This window comes from Girardinichthys multiradiatus, chromosome 2 (genome assembly GCF_021462225.1).
Source record: "Girardinichthys multiradiatus isolate DD_20200921_A chromosome 2, DD_fGirMul_XY1, whole genome shotgun sequence".
NCBI lineage: Eukaryota > Metazoa > Chordata > Actinopteri > Cyprinodontiformes > Goodeidae > Girardinichthys > Girardinichthys multiradiatus.
In genome coordinates, this window is record NC_061795.1 from 31,694,097 (window position 1) to 31,714,839 (window position 20,743).

At 38.4% G+C, this 20,743-nt stretch overlaps 1 protein-coding gene across 1 annotated transcript in view; it reads right to left on the bottom strand.

The window, feature by feature from the left end:
• Positions 1 to 20,743, bottom strand: part of shank3a (SH3 and multiple ankyrin repeat domains 3a) — a 229,784-nt gene that overhangs the window by 128,323 nt on the left and 80,718 nt on the right. Inside the window, exons 4-7 of the mRNA XM_047351838.1 lie at positions 13,279 to 13,387; positions 12,622 to 12,773; positions 8,425 to 8,592; positions 832 to 948 (exon numbers count right to left, since the gene is read on the bottom strand). Coding sequence (XP_047207794.1) covers positions 832 to 948; positions 8,425 to 8,592; positions 12,622 to 12,773; positions 13,279 to 13,387 — 546 coding nt within the window. The remainder of the gene's footprint in view (positions 1 to 831; positions 949 to 8,424; positions 8,593 to 12,621; positions 12,774 to 13,278; positions 13,388 to 20,743) is intronic.

The window sequence follows — 20,743 nt, forward strand, 5'->3', positions numbered from 1 at the left end:
TGTTAGGATGAGGACAATTAAAGAAACTTTATGTTTACACCAAGATTACGTGTTTATGTCAGAATTCAAGACAACTACAGCATTCTAAAACATAATACTCTCAATTTGAAATAAAACCTGGGAAATCGTGTGATACAAAATCACAAAAAATGCTTCATGCCAAAACAATTGCAGATATTGCCATAAAATGTAAACAAAAACATCTTTGATAAATTTTCTGCCTTCTGGTGGTCATATTAAATGCCAGTTAATTGACTTATAATAAGCTGTTTAATTAACCCAAAGGTCAAAAAATAAATGATTTTTTTATATATTAGATTTGGGTTTTTGTTTTTAATAAACTGTAGAATTTAATGTTTTGCCAGTTTATTGTTATGGGATATCTCATTTAGATGAAGCAGAAATTGACACTGTAGTGAACTTGAAACTAAATCTAAAACAGATTAAAAGGTCAGTGCAAAAAAAGGTAACGATAGCAACGGACTGATTAAACTCTGCAGTGTTTTGCACTGTTTAAAAATAATCAGTGCAAGTTTTCATCTGTTGGTCATGTGCATCATTAAATATTTAACATGTGATTAAATTTAGATAACTAAAACCAAATGGGAAAAGACCTCATATGTTTAATTATTTAGTTCAGCCAACATTGCAACGCTCGAGCACAAGACGAAGCCATTTATGACACAACATGGTCATAATCTCCATGTTGCTGCCCTGTGGGCAAAACAAAAGCACAGGTAAAACAAAGCTAAGATAAAGAAACCCACCATTTTCTCTTAAAGAATTTAAGTCAAAAACAGAAATGTTATTTTGTTTCTAAATGAACGTTACCTGGTTGTAGAGAGCACACACATGTAGGGCGGTGTTTCCAGATGCATTCTGGGCACTCATGTCAGCTCCATAGAACAGCAGATGTTCCAAGTGCTGGACGTGGCCATAGCGGCATGCCTGAAATGACAAATTAATAAAGTGTCATAAACACTTTTTGCTTAGTGTTTATGAGAATATAATGTCCATCAGTTAGATATACAGCTGGGAAATGACGTGTGCCACCAAATGACATGAAGGAACCATGTTGGATTGTATCTAGGAATGCAACATGCATGAGGATCCTGGCCAAATAACTATGATCAAAGAGCACTTAAACAATTGAAAGCAGAGCTGCAGCCAGCGTCTATTTCTGTTTCCCTCTTGTTTACTCATCATAACTGAGATGTTACTGTGACCTACCATTTTTTTTTTTCTTTCCCTGTAAAACAGCTGAGAGATCTAAAGCTGAAGAACAGTTTTACTGTCACTGATTCCGGCCTATGTTTTAAGCAGGTTATCTAAAAAGTAGTTGAAAACATTATATCACAACATTAGCAATGTTAAAATAATTGAATTATGAGCACAATAGTTTCTTTTTGAGTTTTTTTTCCCCCACCCTTAATTTGTTGTGATTGCTCAGTCAACTGGGATACAAGGTGTTGAAAAAAACTAATCCTGAAGCAATTCCAACCTTCCTTTTAGCTACATCTTACAGGGATCCCTTGTTATTCACAACAACAGACTCTAAAGGGACAGGAAAATCATTTTCACACCACCTGAGGCTACATGTAAATGTGTGAAGTTATTCTGGTAGGACATTTTCTGCTCTGGTGCAGCTGCACCTAACTTGGAGCAATATATTTTTTATCTTTTCTCGATTTTTCAGTTTTGTCCTTTGTCATTCATATAGAAGAAAATAGCTCTCCCCAGCAATTGTTCTCTCACTCCTGTCTTTTGTCTCAATGAGTGCACGGAAGAAGTGAGAGAGCACATAACTGTCACAGTGTGTGTTTTTGGTTCAGTATTTGTTTACGTTTAGTCAGGTGTTTTGCTGTTCTAAGTTTGGTTAGTTCTTGAGTCCTCGTTTCTGGTGTTTTATTTCCTAGGTTCTTGTTTATTGTATTATTAGATCTGTTATCTTCCTGTATTTTGGTCCCTTGGGTTTGTTTACTGTTTGTCTTGTCGGGCTCCTCATGTTCTCGTTATCCATATCTAGTTCATTTGCCCCTCTGTCTTACCGCACGCCTGTTCCACACCTGTGTCTGTTTTCCCTGATCACCAGCCTTGTTGTTTCATGTCCACCTTCATCTATATTTAAGTTCGTCTTTGTCCTTTGTTCCACGCGGTGTCATAGTCTATTTAGTCTGTCTGTTCTTGCTACGTTGTGGTTATGCTGCGACCCAGAAACCAGGACTGATTATTCATGAACTTTGTTACCTGGATCTCCTGTTAAGGCTTCACCGGCATTTGTAAGTTGGCTCTCTTCATTAAAAGAATGATTAACTCATCAACTGTCTCTGCTCGTCCTGCACCTCTGGTCCACCACTAAATTGAACTATGACAATAACTGATGTTGGGATTGTTCTCAGTTATCAGCTTTCTGTAGTTTATTCTATGGTAGACAAGATATACTTGAAGACTGCTAATGCTTAAACAGAGATGGAAAATGAACAAAAAAAAAAACAACCTACAAACACACTCAGCAAAGGGTTGGGACTGAAAGGCATAGAATTCATTAGAACATCTTTGAGTGAAGGACAGTGGGGTTATTTAACAATGCAATATGAGTTTAGACATTAAAGATAGTATGTATTTAAGAGGGTCCAAGCAATATCAGAGTAAAATATAATACTGCTGGGTAGTGACCTGCATAAAGCGAGACAAAGATTTATAACAGCCCTGATGCTATTTATTGTCAGATACTATAAATCTCTTGTGTGTATCATTCTGCTGACTGTTTTGTGAATTAAGCCCACTTCATCCTATGCAATGCTTTGTAATATTTCACGTTTTGAGGTTTTATTTATTGTATTCGTTATTTTGTTCAATACAACATTCCTAAATGGTTTGTTTTATATTAAATTGTACAAGAATAAAAAGGAAAGTTCACATTCAGCACAACATATTTGTGTACAGGTGCAGCCTAAATAAATTTGAATAGTGTTAAAACGTTTATTTATTACTTTATTAGTAATTCAGGTTAAAGAGTGAAACTTATACTTATACAGATTCATTACACACAGTTTGTAATATGTTAGTTTTTAGTAGCTCTGTATTGTTGGCTTTAGTGTTTCTCTTCTTCCTCTTGACAATAGCCCATAGATTGCCACTGGGGTTTAGGTCCTATGGGTTTGCTGTCCAATAAAGCACACATATGCCATGATCATTAAAGTAGTTACTGGTACTTTTAGCAGTGTGGGCAAGTGCCAAGTCCTGCTGGAAAATAAAATCAGCATCTCCATAAAGCTTTTCAGCAGAGGGAAGCATGAAGTGGTCTAAAATTTCCTAGTAGATGGCTGTACTTACTTTGGACCTGATAAAACACTGTGGATCAAGACCAGCTGATTGCATGGCTCCTCAGATAATCACTGACTGTGGAAACATCACTGGACCAAAAGCAAGTTGGATTTTATTTTTTCAAATGAAATACCAAATTTACTTTCACTCATGAAAAGGACCACGGAGGGACAGTCCAGTGGTTTTTCTCCTCAGGCCAGGAAAGATGCTTGTAATGTTGTCTCTGGTTCAGGAGTAGCAAAACACTGGGAATTTTACAGTTGTAGTTGTCCTGGATATGTCTGTGTGTGATGGCTCTTAAAACGCTAACTTCATCTCAAGTCCAACCTTTTTATTCTCCCCTGAACTCTAATAAAAGCTTTGCTTCACAATCATCCTTCACAACATGGCTGCAGATAGTCCTTCGGCTTGTGAACTTTTTTCTACATTCACATTGTTCCTTCTACTCCCTCTACTTTCCATATGATCCAGCAGCTGGCCCTCCTTGCGAAGGTCTATGAGGTTCAATTTATTGATGAACCCACCCTTCCCAGTAATAGAAACTATTCTGTTAACATCTTTTACAAGTTTTAGGATATGTTCATAGTTTGATGAGACCAACTACAGGGGTTGGACAATGAAACTGAAACACCTGGTTTTAGACCACAATAATTTATTAGTATGGTGTAGGGCCTCCTTTTGTGGCCAAAACAGCGTCAATTCATCTTGGGTATGGCATATACAAGTCCTGCACAGTGGTCAGAGGGATTTTAAGCCATTCTTCTTGCAGGATAGTGGCCTGGTCACTACGTGATACTGGTGGAGGAAAACGTTTCCTGACTCGCTCCTCCAAAACACCCCAAAGTGGCTCAATAATATTTAGATCTGGTGACTGTGCAGGCCATGGGAGATGTTCAACTTCACTTTCATGCTCATCAAACCAATCTTTCACCAGTCTTCCTGTGTGTATTGGTGCATTGTCATCCTGATACACGGCACCGCCTTCAGGATACAATGTTTGAACCATTGGATGCACATGGTCCTCAAGAATGGTTCGGTAGTCCTTGGCAGTGACGCGCCCATCTAGCACAAGTATTGGGCCAAGGGAATGCCATGATATGGCAGCCCAAACCATCACTGACCCACCCCCATGCTGCACTCTGGGCATGCAACAGTCTGGGTGGTACGCTTCTTTGGGGCGTCTCCACACCGTAACTCTACCGGATGTGGGGAAAACAGTAAAGGTGGACTCATCAGAGAACAATACATGTTTCACATTGTCCACAGCCCAAGATTTGCACTCCTTGCACCATTGAAACCGACGTTTGGCATTGGCATGAGTAACCAAAGGTTTAGCTATAGCAGCCCGGCCGTGTATATTGACCCTGTGGAGCTCCAGACAGACAGTTCTGGTGGAAACAGGAGAGTTGAGATGCACATTTAATTCTGTCGTGATTTGGGCAGCCGTGGTTTTATGTTTTTTGCATACAATCCGGTTTAGCACCCAAACATCCCTTTCAGACAGCTTCCTCTTGCATCCACAGTTAATCCTGTTGGATGTGATTCGTCCTTCTTGGTGGTATGCTGACATTACCCTGGATACCGTGGCTCTTGATACATCACAAAGACTTTCTGTCTTGGTCACAGATGCGCCAGCAAGACATGCACCAACAATTTGTCCTCTTTTGAACTCTGGTATGTCACCCATAATGTTGTGTGCATTTCAATATTTTGAGCAAAACTGTGCTCTTACCCTGCTAATTGAACCTTCACACTCTGCTCTTACTGGTGCAATGTGCAATCAATGAAGACTGGCTACCAGGCTGGTCCAATTTAGCCATGAAACCTCCCACACTAAAATGACAGGTGTTTCAGTTTCATTGTCCAACCCCTGTAGGATTGCAGCCTCCACTCTAATTCATCCCAAAGGTGTTCAAGAAAGTTGAGGTCAGGACTCTGTGAAGGCCAGTCAAGTTTCTCCACACCAAGCTTAATACACCTGCAGGAAGTGACTGTAACTGAATTCATGGATTTGGTGGTGTGACCCAGTACTTTTGGCAATATAGTGTATGTCTTGTCAGGAGTCTTCCATATGATTCTGTAGGTCATAACATAATGTTTCTATAATAAAAATAATTTTAATATTTTCAACATTTCTGAGAAACGGAGAAGAATTTTGGGTTATCATTAGATGTAATCCATAATTATCTAAAGTTTAAAAAATAAAAGCTTGAAATAAACCACCGTGTCTTTGTGCGGCACAGAAGAGGTGGACGGATGGACTCTACATGCCTGGTTCCCACCGTGAAGCATGGAGGAGGAGGTGTGATGGTGTGGGGTTGCTTTGCTGGTGACACTGTTAGGGATTTATTCAAAATTGAAGGCATACTGAACCAGCATGGCTACCACAGCATCTTGCAGCGGCATGCTATTCCATCCGGATTGCGTTTAGTTGGACCATCATTTATTTTTCAACAGGACAATGACCCCAAACACACCTCCAGGCTGTGTAAGGGCTATTTGACCAAGAAGGAGAGTGATGGGGTGCGGCTGTTGGAAAACCATTTCAGGTGACTACCTCTTGAAGCTCATCAACAGAATGCCAAGAGTGTGTAGAGCAGTAATCAAAGCAAAAGGTGGCTACTTTGAAGAACCTAGAATATAAGACATATTTTCAGTTGTTTCACACTTTTTTGTTCAGTATATAATTCCACATGTGTTAATTCATAGTTTTGATGCCTTCAGTGTGAAGCTACAATATTCATAGTCATGAAAATAAAGAAAACTCTTTGAATGAGAAGGTGTGTCCAAACGTTTGGTCTGTACTGTACAACATTTTGAAATGTAATTACTGCAACAAAAACATTTTTCATGACACTCTTAATTTATTGAAGTGAATGATGTGATGAATTCTACGCCAGTTCGGGACCAATTACAGCTTGAAAACCTTTAAATATGTGTTTGGTTCTGTGACTAGTGAATTATAATGTAAAGAGACAAACAAAAATACTTTAAAGGCACAGTTATATTTACAGAGGAGGTCAAACCTTAAGGCACTGTATGGGGAAATATATAGAAACTTTGTTTTCCAAGACACACTGACCTTGGGCTCCAACTAAATAACTTGAATTCATCCCTAGTCACAGCAGAAGGATTATCTTAATAACAAACTCTGGAAACTTTGACTTTCTCTTTACGTCTGGTAGTTTTTAAACACACAAGGTAAAACACCCTTGAGCACAATGGTTATAGTCATGTTGCATGAATTGTTCAACAAGAACTAATGTGTTTTAAGCAAATGTGACATGAGACCGGTGGCCAGCTAATAAATGACAGGACAATTGCGGAGTCTTGCCAAGTTTTTGCTGGGTCTCTGTTCTGCACATAGGTGCTATAATTGCTTCTTTATGAAGAGAATATCCCTGTGCCACCTTGTCATTGACTCTTGAGCACCATGTAAGAAAGCCAACATTGCTGCATTTAACCACCCGCATGTGCCCTAATTTATGGGATTTTACTCCCATCATTTTGCAGTTGCTGCAGCCCAGTTAATTACGGTCAAGGTGAACCTTCGGGTCAAACTCTTGCTCAGCTGTTTAGGAAATTTGCAAGAGTTTAAATTCTGGCAGAGAAGCTTTTGCAATCATATGAGATTACCTTCTTTTCAATGAATAACAAAAGACACAGTTTTAGTGTAGAATATGAAACTAATGGGCCAAGAAAGGTAAATGTTGGTATCATGCAGAGTTCTTTATATAAGAGACCCTATTTCCATCATGGGTGGCACGTGCCTTGCAGAGCCATGAGTTTGTTTCTCATTCTCAGTCTGAAAGTGCTGAAGGTGAGGCCAACCAATAAACTCCAGCCTTCAATGGATGACTAGGAATTTAAACAGACCTATCACCATTTGAGGTCTTCAATTATGGGAACATACCCCTCCTTCTTCTCTCTGTAGATGCCTAGCCTGTGTTACACAAATGTTAACATTTTTACATATTTTTTTTACAGCCCTGCAAAAGCCAAATCATTTACACGATTAACACAAAGAATGTAGGGTGTACTTTCTTTTTACTGTGACCATATCTGTAAGATTTGCAAAATTGTCAAAGGAAGTTGCAATAGAAAATACAGGCTTTCTACAGAGAAGGTGTATTTCTATTGTTCAGCGCTAATCAGGTCACACATTTCCATAAGTGCCACTTAAATAGGAGATTATTCATCTAGGCCCAGCTGCCTACTTTATGGAACTATCATGACCTTATAGTTTCAAAGTTATAATCATCAAGTTATGATTCTCTCTGGGTACAATTATGCCCACTCACCTCTGGCTCAAAACAATACGGCAGGGTGAGTTTATCAGTGTAATCGGGATGTGGTAAATTATGTAAAAGTTAACAGAAAATGTACCTTCTTATACCTCACACTAGCATTTATCCACAAATATTTACAAAAAATGCTGATGACCTCTTTGTAAATAGTAAAAATATATTTAAAAAAAGTTATAAATACTTTGCAAAGAGACACGAGAAATCTTTGTAGCCTGTTTTTAGGTTTGTGTCTACCAGATGTTATATTGGACCGTCAATTTAGGATGCAGTTCTTAGGATATAAGTTTACTCTTATATCTTGAGTTTTTTTTTTTCATATTTTCAGATATGCCATTAAGGAGAAAGATTTATTACCTAAAATGTATTTGTTGTTAATGTCATTATCTAACCAGTGTGTGATGGGAATATTCATCTTTTATATAAAAGCAAAACGAAAAATGTTGCATCAACAATTAACAAATTACAGCATTGTTGCCCTTTAAATTGTCTTTACTTTCTTACTCTTTTTACAGGTTCAAACAGAAATTTACAGTTTACCAATAAGCTGTTTGCGAAAAGCGGCCCATTTTTCTTGGTGTTTAATTAAAGCCCAGGAATGCCAATTTTTACTAGTTTCAAATGAGACTGTTTTTACTTACAGGGCACTCATCCAAATAAAAGCTTTACATACACATATCAAAGAAAGAGCAGAAACTTGCAAAATTACTTTAAATTTAACATCCAAATCATTTATTTTCTGCGAACCATCCCTCAAAGCTATTAGCAGTTTGTGTATTTTACATTGAATTACCTGGTGTATCTCCTGCCAGCCATTTTCATCCTCACAGCCGACCTGTGAGTGGTCATGCAGCAGCAGCTCACAGCAGTAGGGGTCACCTCCAACCATTGAACTGTGGTAGAGAGGAGTAAGACCCCTGCTGTCTTTATAGTCAGGTGAAGCACCCAAGTCCAACAGTGTCTGCAGGCAAAGTTTTAGTTTTAAAGTGTTGTGTTATGAGTTAAAAGATAATTTACTTTCATGCAATTTAAACGTCAAAGAAAAGCAGTATGACAGTGGTGGTAATCATAGGAAGGTTGGAATAAATTACTTCATCCTACAAATATGCATGTACAGGTCCTTCTCAACATATTAGCATATTGTGATAAAGTTCATTATTTTCCATAATGTCATGAAGAAAATTTAACATTCATATATTTTAGATTCATTGCACACTAACTGAAATATTTCAGGTCTTTTATTGTCTTAATACGGATGATTGTGGCATACAGCTCATGAAAACCCAAAATTCCTATCTCACATAATTAGCATATTTCATCCGACCAATAAAAGAAAAGTGTTTTTAATACAAAAAACGTCAACCTTCAAATAATAATGTACAGTTATGCACTCAATACTTGGTCGGGAATCCTTTTGCAGAAATGACTGCTTCAATGCGGCGTGGCATGGAGGCAATCAGCCCGTGGCACTGCTGAGATCTTATGGAGGCCCAGGATGCTTTGATAGCGGCCTTTAGCTCATCCAGAGTGTTGGGTCTTGAGTCTCTCAACGTTCTCTTCACAATATCCCACAGATTCTCTATGGGGTTCAGGTCAGGAGAGTTGGCAGGCCAATTGAGCACAGTGATACCATGGTCAGTAAACCATTTACCAGTGGTTTTGGCACTGTGAGCAGGTGCCAGGTCGTGCTGAAAAATGAAATCTTCATCTCCATAAAGCTTTTCAGCAGATGGAAGCATGAAGTGCTCCAAAATCTCCTGATAGCTAGCTGCATTGACCCTGCCCTTGATAAAACACAGTGGACCAACACCAGCAGCTGACACGGCACCCCAGACCATCACTGACTGTGGGTACTTGACACTGGACTTCTGGCATTTTGGCATTTCCTTCTCCCCAGTCTTCCTCCAGACTCTGGCACCTTGATTTCCGAATGACATGCAGAATTTGCTTTCATCCGAAAAAAGTACTTTGGACCACTGAGCAACAGTCCAGTGCTGCTTCTCTGTAGCCCAGGTCAGGTGCTTCTGCCGCTGTTTCTGGTTCAAAAGTGGCTTGACCTGGGGAATGCGGCACCTGTAGCCCATTTCCTGCACACGCCTGTGCACGGTGGCTCTGGATGTTTCTACTCCAGACTCAGTCCACTGCTTCCGCAGGTCCCCCAAGGTCTGGAATCGGCCCTTCTCCAAAATCTTCCTCAGGGTCCGGTCACCTCTTCTCGTTGTGCAGCGTTTTCTGCCACACTTTTTCCTTCCCACAGACTTCCCACTGAGGTGCCTTGATACAGCACTCTGGGAACAGCCTATTCGTTCAGAAATTTCTTTCTGTGTCTTACCCTCTTGCTTGAGGGTGTCAATAGTGGCCTTCTGGACAGCAGTCAGGTCGGCAGTCTTACCCATGATTGGGGTTTTGAGTGATGAACCATGCTGGGAGTTTTAAAGGCCTCAGGAATCTTTTGCAGGTGTTTAGAGTTAACTCGGTTCATAGCTCGTTTAGAGACCCTTTTAATGATATGCTAATTTTGTGAGATAGGAATTTTGGGTTTTCATGAGCTGTATGCCACAATCATCCGTATTAAGACAATAAAAGACCTGAAATATTTCAGTTAGTGTGCAATTAATCTAAAATATATGAATGTTACATTTTCATCATGACATTATGGAAAATAATGAACTTTATCACAATATGCTAATATTTTGAGAAGGACCTGTATATGTTAGCATGCTTGTGCTATTGGCCCTGAAGAAATAATCACAAAAATATACTTTTATGTAATTTGTACAAATATTGCAACCTATTAAACCTTTTCAGATTTTGTCACATTACAACCACAACCTTATATGTATGTTATGGGGATAGACCATCACAGAGTAACAACTAACTTTGAAGTGGAAGTAAAAAAGCTACACTTTTCATTTTTTATGAATGAAAATTTTTAAAGTGTGGCATGCATATTTATTCAACTCCTTTTAATCTTATAGCCCTGAATGCAATACGGTACAAACAGAATCAAGAAGAGTCAGGAACACTGCAGACAGGTCAGGGAGAACATTGTGGAAAAGTATGAAACAGGGTTAGGTTATGAAATGGTATCACAAGCTTTGAACATATTAAAGAACATTATTTAACCCATAAAGGCTCATTGTGACTCTGGAGGAGCAGCAGAGATTCACAGCTCAGAAAGGAGACTCTGTTGACACAGACACTGCAATTGGTTGTGCACTCTACAAATCTGGCCTGTATGGAAGAATGAGAAGACCGTTTTTGAAACAAAATCATAAAAAGTCCAGTTTAAAGTTTGAAACAATCTTTACAGGGGCAGCTGAGACCAAAATTAAAGTTTTGGTCTATATGCCAAACACAATGTGTGGAGGAAAAATAACACTGCACATTGTGGTGGCAGCATCATGCTGTGGGGATACTTTTCTTTAGCGTGGATAGGGAAACTGCTTGATGGGAAAATGGATCAAACTTAGAACAGACCACATGTGTTTGAGGTCGCCAAAGATATGAGACTCGAATAGAGGTTCACTTTAAAGTAGCACAGTGACCCAAAACATATAGCCAGGGGTACAAGGGAATAGTTTAGATCAAAGCACATTCATGCATGAGAATGGCCCAGTCAAAGTCCAGACCTTAATACAGGACTTTACAGATGTGCTTCACATCCAGTTGGACTGAACATGAAGAATGGGCAACTATTTTAGTCACTAGATGTGCAGAGCTAATAGAAATATACCCCAAAAGATTACTCCTGCAGCAACAGGTGGTTCTACAAAGTCAGGGAAGCAAATACACATGCAGACCACACTTTTCAGTTTTTTTGTAACTAAAATATTAAACCATGTATCATTTTCCTTCTATTTAACGCTACCCTACCTTGTGAGGGTATATTACAGATAATTCTAAATACTACATGAAGTATTGTCGCTGTAACATGCCACAATGTTTAAAGGTATGAATACTTTTTTAGGGCACTGTGGTTTTTAAAGAACAGCCCCAACACTTCATGCATATTGCATGACCCAGTGATATTAAATGTTTGGGTAATGACTGAATGCAAAACATGCTAGTTCAACCAATTCTGAAACAAGAAAACAATTGGATGACTCATAAAACCCCTTCACACATAGAAGGCCAATAGATTGTTAGGCCAGTCCTCTCAAAGAACGCATGCTAAGCCTCACTTATTGAGTAATTGCTCAAGCTTCTGTTGCAAATTAAAATCATGTAATTTCATGTTATTAGTTTAGTTTGCATGTGAGAACATTAAACTGAGATTTAACATGAGTGAGCCTTGGGGAGAGATCACAGCTGGGGTCAGGGTGGCACAAGGGTGAAACAGGGGTTAGGTTCTCAGCAGCTGCAAGCCGTAAAAGCGGACTGTAGGGACAATAAAGCAATAAATGTCAATTTTTGGCCATGGTATAGATGCCACAAGGAAGCTTGGCTGATTTACAACACCTGATGGAAAAAGGGAAGGCACAGTCAGTAAGCTTTGAAGTCCACAGTATAAAGATGTACTGAAAACTTGTAATGACAGAGACATCTGGGTAAAGACAGCCATGCTTTGCTGAAAATCCATCTCTCTCTGTAAGGACCCTTATATAACTTCTCTCTCCTTATGTAAATTATCTCTTCTTCATGTAATTGTCTTTCCTTGTGTTATTTTGTATATTCATTTTGCATTAGAAATCATTGGACTTATTATCTTCCAAATTAAACTTGCGTTAATCTTAATTTCCTGCTCTTCATCTGTTCTTTCTCACGACATCCGGACTGGGAGAGGTTGAGGCTGCAAGAATTTCAGTGATAGCATTATTTTACCTCAACACTTCCTATGTGTTTATTGCTCAAGCACCTGCACTAACAGGTTATCAATCCCCTCCTTCGCGAAAAGCTTCCCAAAAAGGAAGAGAATGGAGGCAACCAATCTGACCAAAGACCTAAAACAGAGTCAATGCGTGTATGTTCCTTTGTGTAATGTACTTACTATAAGTGCTGTGTGGTTCTTGCTGCGCACAGCCTTGTGCAAGGCAGTAATGCCATCCTTTGTTCGGAAGTCCAGATGTGCCCCTCCATTTTTAAGCACTTTGATGAGCTCTGCACATCCCTCCAACTGTGCTGCCAGCGATAATGGGCATTCTGTGAGATCCAAGGCTGAGTAAGCAAACTGTATTCGAAATTAACATTTTTCCAGCTGTTCATTCTTGTTGAAAAATTATTTGTAGCTGTCAGCATTTAACACATTATAATTAAAACTGTTTATATTTACTGTGACTGCATTTGTATAACTGCCTGGCTGTGAAAATTGTCACTCTCTTGTCTACCTAAATGACATCTTCCTGTTGGTGTTAAGCTAAGCTATTCATATGTTGCCCTCATTTTGCTGCTCATCTACAGGACTACAGTTCACGCAGCCGGAAAACTACATCCTTTGTGGTGGGACAAACATTTGGATATACATAAGACGATTAGGAGGAAGAATAATCCAGCTTTCCCCAGCAAGCATGAGGCTTATTTCAGAAAATCCTTACATGGTCAGTTGTAGTGCAGACAGACAGGAAGAGGTAGAAAAAAGATAAATTAAGGTGGATAAAGTACAGCACAGTAACTGTCTATAGCTATTGGGTGATGTTCTTTTCCTTACCTCCTGAGTCTGGATCATGGAAGTTAGGGTCCAGGCCTTTTTCCAAAAATCGTGAGACCTTTTCACTGTTCCTCTCCTGCACATACTCCATAAACTTCTTCAAGTTTGCCTAATGGAGAAAAACAAAGAAGTAAGGTTAAAGGAAAGATGGGGCAGAAATAACTGTGATTGGGCCAAGTCAGACTCATGTGGATAGGGATGTTAAATAATGCAGTCAAGAGATGAAAGCTACAGCCGCTGCTCTTTCCTTCAATGTTTGAAGGTTTTATTTCTGTTCTGCCATGCCAAGCAAATGGACCAGAAGATATGTAAGCTATAATAGGAGTGAGCAAAAAATAGAGGGGTGTAAAAGCTGGACAGCATCACTGAATCTCATTTTTTTCCTGCTTGGGGATTGTGGTTCAGAAAATAAGATTATGTGGCTAATTTTACATTTTGATACTGTAATTCTAATAATCTTGTAAAGAATTATAAGTGAGGACATCACTTATATGTCACTGGGTAGTAAAAATCCGCACAGACTCACATGCAAATCCTATCCACAAAACATACAAACATATGTTTCTTTCCTGTTGGAAATATACATTGACTTTACTGAATGGCTTCAGTAAACCTGTAGACTATATTTGTGACCTGATGCTGCAGGGAGTGCATGAGCAATGGTACTTTCTGAAAGATGGCTGAAAAAAGCACATGATAAAATTGTGAAATACATGAAAATAAATTAGAAAATTAAATAAAATCTTAAACGAAAATAGGAACTAGAGCTTTTAATCATAATGAGTTTCTTGGAGATGCAATTAGACCAAATCAGCAGTTTTCCAACTAAGAAACAGAAAACTTTGTTACTTTTGCATTCTCTGAAGGTTTCCCTGCTTTTGTCATTACGTAATATTGACACAAACACAAAATACATTTGTCACAACTTACTAAAGACATGTAATGTATTAAATTTAAACGCACTATTCCAAAAATTTTCATACGCAAGCAAAGCAGAAAACAGAATGAAGTATCCTTCTGACACTCACCATGTGCGGCATCATCAACCTGATCCAGTTTCTAAAATGTTACCCTTTCCCACACTTTCCGAATTTCATACACAACCCTTTTCATTCGCACCGAGTCGTCTACAGCGTCCTTGCCTGTACAAGCCTGCTACTTGTTCACACACAATACACTGACATGCTGTAAGGATCCAGCAACCGCTACACTCGCCGTCTCCAAGTCAAACTGAGTGAGAGAAATTCACTTTGGCTCTTTCTTTTTTTCTCACATGTGCTTTCAGACAGTTGTTATGGTGATGGGATACAAAGACAGCTCTAGCAGCCAATGTACACATGAGTGGGAAGAACACTGAGGTTGTGTTTGTGTCTGTGTGAACGACTACTCTTTATGTGTCCTGAATAATATCGCGGATAATGCCTTGAAGAGGTTCCTGGGATGATTTACCAATAATCAGTTGGGCCTGATGTGTGTTTCTGCTGAACAGAAGGCTGATAAAGGCTTCTATTCTATTTTCATCAGCAAGAGCCTTAATGAACTCTTAATGTTTTCTGCTTCTGGCTATCTTTCATTGCCTGTAACATACACTGCCAAATGTACTTTTGTGCTAAAAACATAAAGACCGTTTGTTTTCAGAAAACAACCAGACAAACTGGCAAATCGCTATTAATTCTGAAATCATTAAAAAGGATGACAGGGTGTAATAAATCATCTCTGAAAGGGGAGAGCTCTGTTTAGCGAGGGCGCAGTTACAAAATACGCTGTTACTAGTAATGTAAATATTTCATTGACAAACTTACATTTTAATAAAATTTGCCATTGAATGATAAACCTTTTTTAGAAATATCCAAAATATTTCCATTCTAAAACCATACTTAAATCCCAATATATGCCGTATTTTGTCTTCCACCACAGTCTAAATTCAAGTATTCCCAAGGTGGGGGCCCAATCTCACCTAAAGGGGAGTATTTTCATTGATGTATGCTAATTAATTAAAGACACTTAATGACTATCGAATTACTGAGTCTAAATCTAATATCATCAAACAATGTTGTGACGCAAAGCTACATTTTGAAATTGATCATGTGTTTATTGAGTTGGGAGTAAAATAAAAACTGTAAAAAAATATATTTTTTTTTATGAACTATGGATAATTTTTGGATTAAAACCTTTTTCTCTCCATATAGATACATTCTGTAAATAAAACCACCAAGCATTTTGAATAAAGAAATTGTGTTTCCAAATAGTTAAAAACAATAGTAAAGGCTTCGTACGTATTTCCATGCCATACTTAAAAATATTCTGATGTTTTAAGACAGTTTTTAAAGTTTAAATATAGACTTAAATATGAGTTTAAGGTGAATATTTATTCTGATCTCTGGACAGAGGTAAGACACAATGAGAGAAGAGTGAAATAATGTTTTGGAACCACCAGGTTAAATGATTGTAATAAACAAAAGTATTCACAATTAGTGGAACATTGAATGAGTAACATTAGTTAAGTTTTTTAGAGTCATCTCAAGGTGCTCTACAACTTTGGTCCTCAGTTAGGTCCTTAAGTGGCTGATGTTCTGCATTTTCCCTGCATGGGCATGTCTGAGTTGAAGAAAATTGGTCATGAATAAGCCTTAGCAAAACTTGATAACATACAGAGCAAGCTGTTCAAATATTTCAAGAAGGTAATTAACACAGCAGGGAAAAATCTAAAAGCAAAACAGATTTTTTTCAAATAAAATGTATAGAGTTAAATTAAACTTCCACTTTTCCATAGTTCAAGTGAACTTAATTTTAATTATATTAGTTAACTATACCAGTTAAAAAAAACGTCTTATTCAATTACATGCAGCTCAATTCAAATCTATCTATCATCCCATTTAATTCACCACATCTCAACGTCCTGCGAGTACAACGTTGTGCTTCAGGTACTCGTTTAAAGTTGGTATGAGGCTCTAACCTTACGAAAAAAAATATTTTTACATACCAAAGAGCAACCTTGTATCCACATTCTGCACTACTATTCAGCAAAATGATTTATTTTCCTTTATCCTATTTCCACTCACACAAGCTCACACCTCCACAGTATCTCCCTGGTTTGCTGAAATTTCATTCAACCTTTGGCCAGGTCTGAATAACTGATAAATGTAAGCTTCTGAATTTACTTTCAATATTTACCATTTAGGTCATTTATCACTGCCTGGATGTATATAATGTCCAATAAGTTCCTATACAAACAATACCTTAGATTTTAAAAAGAAAAATTAATTCAACCCCTTCACACACAATAGAAATGTTGCATGATGTCAACAATTATTCAGTGTGTGGATGCTCTTTGTTTTGTTTTAGTGAGGTTTTCCGGCATGCAGTTAGCTACCGATAATGTGATAGTGTGGCCATTTTTTCAGTGTTTGGCAGAAGACTTGCATAGCAACATTGTCGGAGTTTTACATGGTGGCTGCACATGGGTGTCCTGACTGATGGAGAATGGTGGCTGCAGTGGCCCCATATCCATTATGCTGGGTCGTCCACTTGGATAGTAAAAATTTGAAGCCAGTCAGTTATTACAAGGCTCGTGGCAGCATGGCTACTATGGCATTTGCACACAACCTCCTCTCTCAAAACAACGAAAAATGATCAGGCCATGATCTGACCACACTCTAATCCATGCTCTGCAGGACACTGCAAAAAACATGCAATAAGCAAAACTGTCCTCACTCCTCTTTTTTTTCTGTTCTAACATTTGGTATATTCTGCATGTGTTTTCTCATCTGAGTCCCTGCTATAGAAAACAGTTGCGGGCATCTAAAGCAGCAAGGATCAATCACTGTCCAAATACATTACTATTTGGAGAGTAACTGCATGGCACTTATAATTATACCAGCTAGCAATTTATTAGAGTCCTTTGTAAACAGGTATAGTGCAATGACTATACAAATTATATATATTCTCCAGACCTACTTAACACACACAATAGATGCAGCCCAAATTGTATTGATTTCTCTGATTGGTAATCCGGTAACTGCATGACATCCTGTCCAAAACATCTGAATAAACTGCCGTAGGATGTAATAACCTACTAACACAGAGATGTAAATCAATCACATGGGTGGGTTTATTGATAGACTGAATATCTATGTGCCAGAAACCCAAACCATGTGCAAATAACTATTTTCCAATGAAAACATGATTCTGGCTTAATATAAAGTCACTGGATTTAGAGAGTATGCCTCTAATATAATTAACCACAAGTTAATCTCTACCAACAGCTTTGTTCTAAGCAACTATAATAATTAAGATATTAATAATAAAAAAATAAATCTGTTACATAATTTTTCAAATTAAAAATTCCTCAAATGTCAAAACTCTTGTTTTGCTCTACATGATTTTCCCTAGGCAAGTTTATGTCTGAAATAAGGCTGGGAATCACAAGGTACCAAATAAAACTTGCAACAATCCACCATATCTCAAACAATACCCGTAAGGAGGGAAAGTGCAGGCTTATTTAGCAATATCAACACCAATTTATCAATGTCTATGTGGAATTAAATCATCAAAGTCTAAACAGTTTGAAAAAAGCTCTGTTCTGTGGCAGAAACCAGGGTTTTCACAGTGTTTTTTGAAGGCCTACTTTCTCTTCTTTGGCTGGTAACATCTTGCCAAATTTCATTCACTTATGAGCCCCTCTGGGCTTCTGTAATAAGTCACCACGAGGAGCAGAACAGCAAAATTTGTTTAGGATGCCTTATTTAATTAACAAAAGGGACATTTTCAAATAATTTACATTTTGGGAGAATGACCACAGATAAAGCACTCCCAGTAATACACCATGTGACAGTATATAAGAGGCTCATTCCAGCACATCTACGTTTTAAATCCTCACAACATCCACCTCCCCTTTTACTTTCCCCCATTAAATCATTGTCTTCTATAGGTCAAGGGTCAATGTTTACCCAGTTTACTCAGAACGTCACCCAGATCTTCAGAGTTCCCTCTTTTCTTTTCAATTCTACCTCTCAGTCTTAGGTGTTGTATGCAGCAGTAAACCATCATACCATCAAACTGCATGCAGAACGAAAAATATAAGTAACCCTATTTATATGTTTCCCATTACAAGCCTTATTCTTGTAAATACTCAAACAATTGATAAAGTCAAAAAAAAATTAAAACCTCAAAGTAATAATCTGAGAAACTGTTGAAAGACCACCACAGACTTATCAAGTTTTCCTGATCACATTAAAAAGTTATACATCATAGCAACTCAATGGAATAAGCACCCACATTTTCTTGCAATGCTGTTTGGAGATAACAGGATAAGCCAGGGTATGCATTTGTTATTCCCAACACACACAAAAAAAATGACACCTTGGGGACTATTTAATCATTGTTTGTCTTACTAAGGCAACATAAGAAATCATATTTGTTAAATGAGGTATAAACCAGTCACAGTACATGTTATGAACATTATTTACAACAGCATATACATCATTGTGGCTCAGTTTCTTTATTATACAGTATATTTATAGTAGTGGGATTCAAATCACAAATATGCAACGTAAGATTTCTATAATAAATCAGTTCTTGTGCTTAACTGGTGCTAGAATGTACTTTACACTAATTGGTGTTTCCATCGCCTAAGCTCTATGGAAAGCCAGTCAGACAGTGATGTTCTATACCGCTTATTACATAGTGGGTCGCGGGGGAGCTGGTGCCTATCTCCAGCAGATGGGCGGGAGGCGGGCTACACCCTGGACAGGTCGCCAGTACATCACAGGGCAACACACAAACAACCATGCACATACTCATTCACACACCTAAGGTGCTATTTGGAGAGACCAATTGACCTAACAGGCATGTCTTTGGACTGTGGGAGGAAGCCGGAGTGCCCGGTGAGAACCCAAGCATGCACGGGAAGAACATACAAACTCCATGCAGAAAGACCCCTGACCGGAAGTTGAACCCAGGACCTTCTTGCTGCAAGGGAACAGTGCTACAAACTGCGCCACTGTGCAGCCCTCTATGGAGAGCCATTTCATAAAAATTTTTATAAATAAATTAAAACTGTTATTAGCTATTAATCTTTATAAATCTCTCTATTTATAAATTGGAGAAGGAGTGGGATAGAGCATGCAGTCACCTTCGTCCGTAAAGTCAAAACCAAGTCTGTCCAGCTCACACAAGTCGTGACTCACCCCTCATCTGCTGTCTCCACCTGCTCTGCCTGGCTCCTGCTTCGTTATTTTGCAGCCAGTTCCTGTTTTATTTTGCTGCACCTCGCTGTATCTATAGAGTGCACCAAAACAAGTCACTGGACTTCAGCCATGGTAGTGCCAATTTGCTAGATGTCAGTTGCCTGCCAACCAATTGCTTGTTTTGTAGCCATAAAACAAAATTGTTTTGTAAAATAGGCTATTGACACTCCTTAGTCCTGATTTATAAGTTTGTTAGAGATCCCAAGCTCTATGCAGAGATTCTGTCTTTGGATGTATACTTTTGAAGCTTAAAATTTCTTTTTTATTCACTTTACAAGCTTTGTGGAAACAAAAGTAAATTATATTAAGTAAAGCCCCCAGTCAAACATTCTGTGTTCAAGTACAGCTGCATACCCCCACTGCAGTCTCAAAGAACTAGACATGCCTAAATCTCTCTCATACTAATTTGGATCCAGTGAGGACATGGTTGCCTTCCCACTTCAGTTTTAAAGATGATTACCTGCTCCTGAGGAAAGTGTGTAACCAAACCTTTACAGTGTGTCATTCAGTACTTGTTAGAAAGGCTCCCCTAAATTTTGCATTAACTATTCTACTTCTTTTGAAGCAATAAGCATTGTGGCCTGCAGTAACAACAAAGGCAGTACTGAAAGTTTGCAGAAATACTATTAAGAGTGATAGTATTTCATTCTTAACAGAGTATCCATGTTGATAAAATGGATGTTGTAATGTAAATAATTACTGGTCATACAGTCAATCATTTTATCAGTTTTAAGGTTTTAACATTTTGTGCTATGAGACAAATGTTAAAATGCAGTGACTGTTCATTCAAAGACTGAAAGGTGGACTGCACAGTTTTCTTTTTTGTGAAGCGTAGCCTTGTTGTAGCAGGGGGATATAAAAATAGAGTGAAGGGTAAATAGAAAAATAGAAAATGGTGACTTTTCTCCCTATCGAAATGAGAAAGAAAGAGTGCACCCCATGCATGAAGCTGTTTCAGAACTCTTTCAGTGACAGACTGCTGCATCCAAGGTGCACAAAGGAGTGTTATCGCTAGTCCTTCCTCCCACCAGCTGTAAGACTTTATAACTATCACTGCTCCCAACAAACTCAAACTCAATAGGTTATTTACATCCCTGCTAGAGATGGGTAGCGAATTCGAACACAGCAATGCACGAAAAGAGCATAATGATGTCAGTAGCCGCTGGTACAGTCAACAAAGCAAGCATTGTTGATGAAAGCTCTTGAATCAGTGCACC